At 56.1% G+C, this 10,590-nt stretch overlaps 1 protein-coding gene and 1 long non-coding RNA gene across 2 annotated transcripts; one reads left to right on the forward strand and one right to left on the reverse strand.

Moving 5' to 3' along the window:
- Positions 1–231: 231 nt before the first annotated feature.
- Positions 232–5,632, forward strand: LOC149853535 (uncharacterized). Its single transcript, XR_016439192.1, has 3 exons — positions 232–1,156; positions 4,047–4,131; positions 4,720–5,632. It is a non-coding gene; the product is annotated as an uncharacterized LOC149853535 (long non-coding RNA).
- Positions 5,633–6,383: 751 nt separating this feature from the next.
- LOC149853536 (nicotinamide N-methyltransferase-like) lies at positions 6,384–10,316 on the reverse strand. The gene is made up of 4 exons (XM_090027151.1): positions 10,016–10,316; positions 8,805–9,012; positions 7,281–7,715; positions 6,384–6,628 (listed from the first exon to the last, which is right to left on the reverse strand). The coding sequence occupies exons 1-3, from the start codon at positions 10,173–10,175 to the stop codon at positions 7,286–7,288; spliced, it is 798 nt and encodes a 265-aa protein (XP_089883277.1). The 5' UTR covers positions 10,176–10,316; the 3' UTR covers positions 6,384–6,628; positions 7,281–7,285.
- Between the last annotated feature and the right edge of the window lie 274 nt (positions 10,317–10,590).

Genomic DNA, 10,590 nt, shown 5'->3' on the forward strand with positions numbered 1-10,590 from the left:
GGGCCCTGGGTCCCGGCGCGCAGTGCTTGCACCCCTCCCCAGGCTAAGCCCAGCGGCTGCCCCGTTGGGCGTGCAAGCTGCCGGCGCGCGTGCGCGAGCAGGGACCCGGCCAACGCCGCGGACGCTCTGCCGCCTGGAGACGTGCGGCGATTGGCTGGCAGGGATGACGTTCTGCGCGCCGATTGGTCCGCCAGGATCCTTGGCGGTCCCGTTGCGCGGGCAGGGGCAGGGGTGCGGCCTGAGGGGCCGGGCCATCCTCGCTCGCAAGATTTGGAGGGAACCCCACCCCCACCTTCTTTCTGTATTCTTTTGAAGAGGGAAAGAAAGAAATGAAACCCCGTGGTGCAGCGAGAGCGGAAAGAAACCGCGTGGGTTCCTCTGGAGAGTCGCGTTTTCCTGAGGAGCGTGGGGGGGAGGGGGGAAGTGGCGGTGACACTTGAAACGGCGGCGACGTGTGCCAATAAGTGTGGGCGCGCGTGCACAACACGTGCTAGAATCAACGCGGCCATCCCCGCAAGCAAAGGGGGGGATCGCTGCGGGTAGTTACAGATGAGGTTTGCGTCTCCACGCATCTTAACACGCCTCAAGACCGGTAGCACGGCTTTGCTGCGCATCCACACAGAGCGTACCCCCCGCACCCTCCCCAACACAAACGACAAAACCAAACCCGAAAAAAGCGTTCTCGGTGCTGCCCCCCTCGTGCTTCAAAGCGGCCCCCCGGCAGGGAGGACGGAAAACCCAAGAAAGGCGCGCTCCGCGCCGGCATCGCACCCACGGTCCACGCGCCACCGCGCAGAGCGAGGCGGCCCGCGCACGTGGCAGGCATGCCGCGGCCTCGTGGGCTAGAGCAGAGCGGCGCGGTCTGATTGGCTGTGGCGTTTCCCTCCCCGCCAATCAGGAGACGGCAGAATTCCTCCTGCCTTAGAGACAAGGCAGAATTCCTCGTGCCTTAGAGACAAGGTGACGAGGTGGCACTGAGGGGGACTGGCCCCCCCGGACTTCTCTATTGGTCCCCCCTCGGGGGCGGGGTCTCCAGAAAGAATAAAAGGCCGCGTGCCGAGCGCCGTCGGCGAGGGCACAGAAGAGCTGGTGGAGCTGGGCGGCGGGGGGGAGCGGTCACCCCGGGAGCGCCCTGAAGAGCCCAAGCCCGGACCAGGTAAGACCCAGCTGGGAGTTGCCTCCAGCCTCTGGAGGAGCATTGGGGGGCAGTAGTGGGGCTGCTGCTGGGGACCTACGGCCCCTCTGCAGGCCCGGGGCCGTGTCAGGTTGTGGGGAGTGACGTCCCGAGCCACGCGGGTGCCGCGCGGCTCGTAGTGCCTGTCAAGTACCGGTGACTCGGGGGTGGGCAGCGGCCGGGCTTGCATTGCATGTCTCCGGGCCTTCCCTTAAGGCATCATTTGAGGGACGGCGGGCGAGGTCCCGGGGCCTGGGCCGCAGTGTTTCCCTTAAGGTGTCATTTGGGGGGAGGGAGGCTGAGGTCCGTAGCCATTCCCGATGCCCCCTTAAGGTGTCATTTGGGGGGGCAGTGGGCAGGGTGGGTTTGTCTCTGCCCACAGTCCTCTCTTAAGGCGCCATTTGGGTAAGCAGCGGGGAGGGCCGGAGGGCCCCCGCAGTCCTCCCTTAAGGTGTCATTTGGGTGGGCAGCAGCAAGGTCTTGGTTTCCAAGTAGACCCTGGGGTTGAAATCCATCTGATAAACTTCTCCGTCCGTGAAGCTAGCTGGAGCCTCCATCTTGCACAAGCAATAATATCGGGTCCTGCCCTCTGGGTCAGCTGTACTCCTAACTTCTGCTTCCGCTATTGTAACCCTTTCCTATGCTGCCAGATTGCAGTCCGTGCCCTTCTGCTCTCAAGCTGGACCTCTCGGACTGAGAGGCTTGCAGAGACCAGAGGTGATAAACCCAGAGCTGAAGCTGCCAGGCACACACTGGGGCGGTCTCGGGCTTTCTTTGGCCCTGGAAGATGTGGTGACTGCTCTTACAATCCTAGATACGCCCACAGGATATATTGCTTCCAAGTTTGTATTTTCTTAAGGGGCAAAAAGGACTGAGACAGTGTGTTTCACAGCTATACAGTCATAGAAACTGAGGGTTGGAAGGGACCTCAGGAGGTCACACCTAGTCCATCCCCCTGCTCAAAGTAGGACCAGCCCCAGCTACATCATCCTAGCTAAGGCTTTGTCTAGCTGGGTCTTAAAAGCCTCCGAGGATGGAGATTCCCCCACCTCTCTGGGTAACCTGTTCCAGTGCTTCATCACCCTCCTTGTGAGAGAGTTTTTCCTAATATCCAATCTCAACTTTCCTTGCTGCAACATGAGCCCATTGCTCCTTGTCCTGTCGTCTGTCCCCACTGAGAACAGCCCAGCTCCATCCTCTGTGCAGCCCCCCTGCAGGGAGCTGAAGGCTGCTATCAAATCCCCCTCTTCTGCAGAGTAAATAACCCTTAGCCGCTCCTCACCAGTCCTGTCCCCCAGCCCTCCCTGTAAGCAGGGCTCTGGGCCTCTCCCTTTTGCCCCCCGTGGGCAGTCTGACTAGCCAGACGGACTGTGCCCTGTAACGAGGGTGCAAGTCCCATACCTCTTGTTCAGGGGCTAGATCGTGCAGAGCTGTGGGCCACCCTGTAATCAGGGTGCAGGTCTCTATGTGCCTTTGGGGACAGCCCTGTCCCTTGTCTGGCCTGACGGCCCTCCCTGTAAGCAGGGCCCTGGGCCTCTAGCCCTTTTGCCCCTGGGGGCAGTCTGCCTGGTCAGACGGGCCGTGCCCTGTAACGGGGGCGCCGGTCTCAGCCTTCTTGCCCCCTGGGAGCGGAGGAGGATTTTCAGTGTAGGGCTCGAGGTCAAGCAGTTTGCAGCATCGAGCTCCTTTCTGGCCTGGGAACACTTTTTCCCTTGTCAGTGTGTGGAGAGCGAGAGAGGAGCGCCTGGGAGCGAAAGCGTTTGTTATTTTCTTTTTGTTGTTAAAATCGCTGCAGCGTATTTTATTTTCTTCCCAGTGCTGGGAAAGGGGCGAGATGCGTCCTTGTAGCCTGCTCCTGCCACCTCCACACCTAGGGGATGGATTTCCAGGCCTCTTGGCGTCGGGGAGCATTAGGCCCCCTCTCTAATACTTCTGGGCACACGGCCTCCCTGTATTTCAGGGTACAGGCATTAGGTCCCCTCTTTTCAGGTACTTTTGGGCACTTGGTAGCTCGATTGCAGTGTCTGCCCTCCTGGAGAGAAGGCCATGTATTGCCCACCCGAGTCCCTGGGGACAAGTGCCCTGGCACTTGGCCAGCTGTTCCTCTGCGCCCCCGACCCTGGCCTGCAGCCTGTAATCAGGATCCAGGCCCCCTGATCTGGGTCAGGTCTCGTTCCACTCAGTGAGGTTGGTCAGAGGCGATACCCACAGATTATGGGGAAGGTTGCAGGCTTCTGGCGGATACTGAGTGCGTTGGGACCCCTGAGGCTTCGTGACCTTCCTGTAACTCAGGTTCAGGTCTCTGCTCCTCTGTTTTGCTTCTCCTGGCACCATTGAGATGGTTCCCTCTTGCACCCTGTAAACGGGGTTGTGCCCCCACCCCCTCTGACCGTGGGGGAGGAGGCCTCGTTAAGCCCTTTGGGCTCTGTGGCAGCCACGATGAGAGGCTGAAGTCATGGCCCTTGTTTCCCCGAGCACGGGGCTCCTATGAGCCCTGACTGAGACTGCCTGAGGCACCCGTCAGCTGGCATTCAGGGCTTTACAGGTTTTCTCTCTGGGCTTCACGCCCCAGCAGCCAGCTGTGTGCAGGGAGCACCGCCCTGTAAGCAGGGTCGCCGGTGTTTGTGGTCACCTTCTTGGTGCTGCCCTAGCACTTCTGTCCAGAGTCCTGGCCCTTCACCCTCTGCTTCCGGCTGGTCCAGATGTCGGCAGCCGCGCTCGCAGACGTCTGCCCTCCCCCATTTCCACGGACAGAGGACAGTGGCCAAAGGTCCAGGTAAGGGTAAAATATGGAGAGAAGTTGGGGTGTGGAGACCCATCTTCCATTGTGCTGATTTACAACTCATTTCTGTCTTGTCATTTTTGCCTCCAGAGGAAGAAGCAGAGACGACAACAGACGAATAGGAGTTAACCAGTAACCAAGGCAGAAAACCGTGCCAGCCCATCGGGAGACAAAGGTGAGAGAGTTTGGGTAAAGACTGGGGCTCCGGGAGCAGTGGAAGGCTTGGAGTGCCTGGATGTCCTGGGTCTCCCGGCTTATAAGCGAGGCACAGGTGTGCTGCCCTGATTTCTCCAAATCTTGGGCTACTTTGTGTGGTTGGGCAGATGGATTACCTAGGGATTACTGGGAGGCTGCAGGAATCCCTTCACGGCAGGGCTGAAAAGGGAGACGCTGCAGCCGCTCGATATGCGCTCAGGCTGTGTTGACTTACCCCTTCACCAAGTCCTCTGAGCACTGCAAGAACACAGACTGGGACAGGGTGTGAGGTGGGAGGAAAGCCAGCCAGAGAAAAGGGTGCGAAGGAAAGGGATTCTCGACATAGTGACCGCCCTGCCCTTAGGTTTCAGTTGTGTAAGAGCCAAAATGTGGCTGAGGGAGCCTTGGAGCGGTGGGACCTCCCTGTAAGCAGGAAGCAGGTCACACCCCCTCTTGTTTTAAAAGCTTGTGAGTGTAATGGGCACTGTGAGCTACATTATTTTATATTTCTAGCGGGGTGTGCAGTTTATTGCCAGCCAACTCACTTCTGTTTTGTGTACTCTTGCAGGTCCCTGAAGAGCAGCTGGAGAAGAAGGAACAGAAGCAGGACAAGAAAGCTCAGAAGCAACAAGTGTGGTCGGGGGTGGACAGGAGGAAGAGAGGCACATGTTTAATGTATGCTTAGATAAGTACAGCTGGAGACTGTCGTGTGCATCTCTACACTTTCAAACACTCAATGGAAGCAAGTTGCACCATGGACTCGGTCTTGGGTTGGCCCTGATTTGTAGGCAGTGAGGTTGAGGCATTGTGCTAGTTGTGCATTTTGATATGTGGCAGTCTAGGTTTTTGCAGGTTGCTTGGCTTTGCTAGTTCAGGAGTTGATCAAAATAGATGTGATTGGAGGTAGCGTGTAGGGTTTTCTGAGTTGGGTTGTTGAGAAGTTCTCAGTGTTGGTGCAGAAATGCAGGTTTGTGCTCAGTTTGGTTAGTGGTTTGGCTGTAGCTTGCTTTAGCTGTAGGTTGTGGGGCCAGTTTGAGGCTGTTTGTGGTGCAATTTGTGCCTAAGTTAAGGCTCCATGGTCGTCTGAAAGGGTTAATCTCCATCTCCACAGGCACGAAGATCTCGTGTCCAAACGATCCTAGAGATAGTTGGCGTGCTCAACGTCAAACCAGATGTGCACAATCGAACAATACATGGTATAAAAAAAAAACTTTTCACCTTGTGGCTGGTGCTCTTCTATGCTGAGAAGACTTGGACATTACCCTTTCCTGCTGAGAGCTGGGTGGAGGAATAAACGTTTTCATTCTGTCTACCTATCTGATCTGTGTTCTTACTTGTTGAATAAAAATATTTCCTGTTCTGACTTACAAATGGTACAATAATGTGACAGGTGTTGCCTAGTCACCAATTTACAACTGTTAATGCACTGTAGGAAATCAGTCCTGATTTATTTGAGGAAATAAAAAATAAGATACAGTGAAGTTGTGCTTGGGTGCAATCTGTTGAAGTTCAGCTGTCCCTTGTTTCAAAAGAAAAAAATGGTCCCAATAAAAAGAAAATGCTCAGGAAACTTTGTGAGCTTCTTGGTGTTTTTTCAGTCCTGTTGTTTCAGACCTTGTCTGAATGCCTTGGGTACAAGTCCTGCTATTTCTAATGGCATGGTGTGGGTGCTTTTTAATATAAAATAAAATGGGCCTGAGGATGCATCTTAAGGAACAAGGTTCAAGCTCTCCCTGAGCTACCAACTAACTGGTTGGGTTTGGATTATGCTGCCGGAGGATGATAACGCAGCTGCCAGGCAGGCACTGGGGGTGTGCAGGGCTCTGAGCATCCTTCACAGCTATGACGTGCTTGGGGCATGAGGGATGGGGGGTGGTGCAGTATCCCTTTGGGGATGTTTCCTTAAGGACAAGCAGGGACTGAGGCAAGGAGCAGTTCAGTGCTGTTACCTTAGAAAACTGCTTCTGCAACGTTCCCCAGGACCGGATGCACGGGGCATTGAAGGGGTGATGGCTTAACAGGGTGCTCCCTTTTATAAGCACTGGGGCTGAGGACTTGGAGAGGGGATGTCGGGCAAGGAAGTGGCCTAGAGATGCCTGGGTCTCTGCCCAGGAAGTTACCCTCTTCCTGCAAACCCACAACAGCTCCTCTGCTGGACCCACCAACAGCACAGGAGACAGGAAACAAGTTAAAAAATTGGGGGAATCATGAAATAAATACTCACAAACTGGCCAAGGTTTCCAGCTCCATTTTATTTAGTGCTGAAGGATGCCACTTTCCTAGAGCAATTTCCACGTGATAGCAAATAAGAGTATTTTCTGGGCCTGATTCAGAGGAGAGCAGTGGAGTTGAAGCAGGTGCAAGTCATTCTGAGCAATGATCCTCGTTGGGCCTCCTGGTATGAGAGATGGGGCGGGAGATATTGGGGAAAGGGGAGAGCATCTTCCAGAGGGTGCCTGTGGCCGTGCCTGTATGACCTGCAAGAAAAGATGGTGGCAGGAGCTTGGAGAACCTGGTCCTGGGTCAACATCCAGACAGAGACTGTCTCTGCTGCATGCACATGCCCCTGCCTGCCAGGCATAACGTGCAGCCAACGAGCCCCAGGGGCCTCGGTGTGGGTAGGGAACAGCGTGACCACCCCCAGGCAGTGCAGGACAAGGCCAGACACCCTCCTGTCCGCTTCACCTCTTGGTTTGTAGCGGGCATTTAACATAGGTGGGCAGTCACACGGCACCATCTCAGGCCTGGGATGTCCTGGACTCGGGGTAAGTCAGCAGGGCTGAACAGAGCCGCGAGCAGCCCCGCGATGCTGTGAGCGTGCGTCTGCGTGGGGTGGCACCAGCGTGGTGCCCGTGGCCGTCCCCTCAGCTGTGCTGCTGCCCTGGGGGTGACCTGCATCACCCCTGGTCTCCAGGTCCATCTGCCCCGTGGTGCAGGGGTGACGGCAGCTGCCCGCTCTCTGCAAGGGCTACGCAGTTAAGGCCCTGAAGCTGGACTGGGCACAACACAGCTGACTGGGGGAGCCGGGTCACCCATCTCCACCCTCTGGACAGGGACTAATTAAGGGGCACACTGCAACCTAGGCTCTAAACAGCCTCTGCCCCTACCTCATTGCTGCTCATTTCTTACCAGACTCATGCAGCGTGCTGCTTGCGTGCCACCAGACTGACCAGGTCGGTGTAGTCCGAGATGGATTCTGGAGTAGGTTCTGGAGCCCCTTTGATGTGCTCAATGACACACCCAGCATCTCTTACAGCTGCCTCCACCGACTCCTGGTCCAGGCCCAGGCAGGAGAAGTTGTGCTGCCCAACCAAGTAGTAGGTTCCTTGCAGGACTGTATTTAACACCAAGTGTCCCCCCGGCTTCACCAGGGAGCTGATGTTCTTCACGGCTGCACGAAAGGTGCCCAGGTCTTTGCAGGCAGCTTCCAAGCACAGGGTGGAGAGCAGGCAGTCGGCCGGGGGCAGCGACACGGGGGCCAGAGGGTTGGGTTTCCTCACATCGCACTTCAGAACCTGCTTCACTTTCTTCCTCAGTTTCTCCTCCTTCTCAGCCCACTTTTCCCTGGGAAGGAAATGTCTAGTGAGTGATACCGCCTGCCTGCGGGCTCGTGTACAGAGAAACAGGAGGATGTTCAATGAAACCAAAAGGCAGAGCATTAAAATGGATGAAAGAGAGTGCTTTTGCCCATGCAATGCACAATTAGGTTGTGGAGCTTGGTCCTGGAGGAGGCCGAGAGCCAGGCAGGAGGTGGAGATTGCAACATGCTGCCAGGCCAAGGGGCTGGATTAAAACCACCTCGAGTGGCTCTGCACCATCCCTGGATTACAGCATGAGCAATAACTAGGAGGTCTCCTCTGCTGGAAGAAGGTGCTAATTCAAATAATAGGAAGTGAGGCCTGGAAGGGACCTCAGTTCACCCCCCTGCTCAAAGCAGGACCATACTCCATCATCCCAACCTAGGCTTTGTCTAGCTGGGTCCCTCCAAGGACGGAGATGTCACCACCTCTCTGGGTCACCTGTTCAGTGCTTTGCCACCGTCTTAATGAGGAAGTTCTTGCTAATATCCAACCTCAACTTCCCTTGCTGCAACTTGAGACCATTGCTCCTTGTGCCTGGAGGAAGGAAATCCTGCAGCCCCTGCATACAGACCTGACCGTTGTCGTACCATGAATTGTTTGCACTGCCTCAATCACCTAGTGCCAGCGGTGCGCGGCCCCCGGTGCAGTGCAATAGTGGGCAGATTGCAGGATGTAATGAAGGAAGCAGGTTTCTGCACGCTAATGCCCATGCCTCTGAACCAGGTAGTGTCTAAGGTGCCACCTGCCCTGCCTTCTGCCTAAAACACCCATAACTACCTCATTGCAATAGTGTGACCCTCGGGGGTTAAGCCAGTGTGTGAGGCAGGGCCAGCCTGGCCCAGTGAGCCTGACACAGTGGAGCCGTGGTGCTGTATTTCCTGCCAGAAGTGCTGTTTTTGGTTCCCGTGTTAGAAACTCTCCCTGCATCCATCGCACTTCTGCTCTGACAGGTGCCCTAGGAAGTGTGTCGCTGCGTTTTCATCTCGCGGACCACCACGAACCCTCGTCCCCTCCAGGAGAGGGAGGGAAAGGCCCCTTCTGCCTTCGTGGGTGCCAGCAGCCAGGCTCCTACCTCTGTCCCTCCAGCTCACACACGTATTTCACCGCCGGGGTCCAGTCAAACGCTCCCGGCTCCTTCTTCAGCCACTTCTCCAGCTCCTGGCGGTTCCGGTCCGTGTAGTCCGAAGCGATGATCTCGTTAAACTTCTCGCAGGCAGAAAGGAGCTGGTAAATGGTGGGGCCGCTGCCAATGTCTATCAGGGTGTTGCCCCTCACATCACCTGTGTGGGAACGGGGGAGAGCATTGCGACTCTGGCACAGGAGGCACTCGCTCCTGTCTGAGGGCTGCGGGTGCTTGTTCCTAATTGCTGCCTTGGGCAACTGCACGGTGCGAACTGTGTAATGGTTTTTTAGCGTGCTTTGAGCTGCCAAGTGAACCACAAGGCCCAGTTGGCAGAGTGTTGGAGGTGAAGTTATATAGATATAGAGATTTATTACATAGAAAAAAATATTTTTGCAAAAAAAAAAAGTTGCTGCACTGGCTGATATCTCCTTGCGGTGCACCAGCAGCCCAACCCAGTGTTCACACGGCCAGGACCTGGGCTCCTCTTACCCAAGCCCACAGCAGGGATGCAGGACAGCCCTTCAAAGGCTTTGGATGAGTCCGTGAATCTTTCTCCCTCCTGCACGCTGAATGGGGATCATGAGTGAGCCCGACCTCCTGCTCCCCAAAAACCTGTGTCCTGAGCGCCTGTGCTGCTCCCCTTGCACAAGTCCCGAGGTGCAGGCCCACAGCTGCACCTCTCCCCAGCCTCTGGCCTCGTGCTCCCCAACTCCGGGTCCGACAGTGCCGCGTGCCCCTCCAAACCACCTGCTAGTCCAGCCCCCACCTCGCTTGAACAGAGACGCACCCACGTGGACCCGGGTGAGGAAACCCAGTAGCCAAAGCGCTTGGCAATGTATTTACGTGGGGGGTGGCAGACTTTACCTACTGCCCCGGCTCCGGAGAGGCGCCGACAGTGCGTGATGCACACGGCGCTGCAGGAAGCTGCTCCGTCCCAGCCCTGCGGCTGCTCGCTACCCAGACAGCGGTTTTGTGCCTTGTCATTTGTATTGGCCAGACATCCCCTGGCATTGCAAAAGCAAGATCCCTGCCCCATCTTCAGAAAGCCTGAAATTCCCCTTGAGAGATCACGTTGCAGCACAGAGCAAAGGCAACGCGATAGACCTTTCAGTCCCATGCTGGGAAAGGGATCCCTCCAGCTCACGGTGCCGTGGGCTCACCTGCAGAGAACACCTTGTGCAGGTTTCTCAGGACTGACGTCATCAGACTGTTCTTACTGGAAAGACCCCCGTCAAAGTTGTACCATGTTTCCAAGTAGTCTCGAGGGTCAAAATGTGCCTGGTAGACTTCTCCCTCTGTGAAGCTTGCAGGTGTGTCCATCGTGCTGGAGCGTGTCCCTCTCCCCCCACGCACCTGGGTTTAGAGCACTTGAGGGACAAGGCCCTTGCAAAAGCTTTGCAATTTTGCGGGTTGGCTCGAACGGACACTGGGAGGTTTGTCTGGAGCCAGCACTCAGCCTCCCCCGCCTCCTGCCTCCCTCTCCTTAAGTTAATTATTAATAAAGTAACTTGTTCCTGGAAGCTGGCTACAGCTCTTCTCTTGAACCCACCAACAACTCACGAGGCAGGCCAAAAATGGGGAGGGGGCACAATCGAGAGCCCCTCCAAACTGGCCATGGTTTCCAGCTCCATTGTATTAATAAGTGGAAGCTGCCTCTTTGCACAATTAGTCTGCATATCGTACTGAACAGGGGCATGCATGATTCAGAGCAAGTGCACTTCATCCTGGGCAATGG

Source organism: Crocodylus siamensis, chromosome 14 (genome assembly GCF_052110815.1).
Source record: "Crocodylus siamensis isolate JL-2025a chromosome 14, ASM5211081v1, whole genome shotgun sequence".
NCBI classification, from domain to species: Eukaryota; Metazoa; Chordata; order Crocodylia; family Crocodylidae; genus Crocodylus; species Crocodylus siamensis.

Bases quoted from the DNA above. Each gene is read 5' to 3' on its own strand.
- LOC149853536 (XM_090027151.1), bottom strand. From the start codon at position 10,175: ATGGACACACCTGCAAGCTTCACAGAGGGAGAAGTCTACCAGGCACAT. The intron at 9,013-10,015 runs GTGAGCCCACGG...GTTCCCACACAG, and splicing joins GCACAAGGTGTTCTCTGCAG to GTGATGTGAGGGGCAACACC. The intron at 7,716-8,804 runs GTAGGAGCCTGG...TTTCCTTCCCAG, and splicing joins TGTGAGCTGGAGGGACAGAG to GGAAAAGTGGGCTGAGAAGG.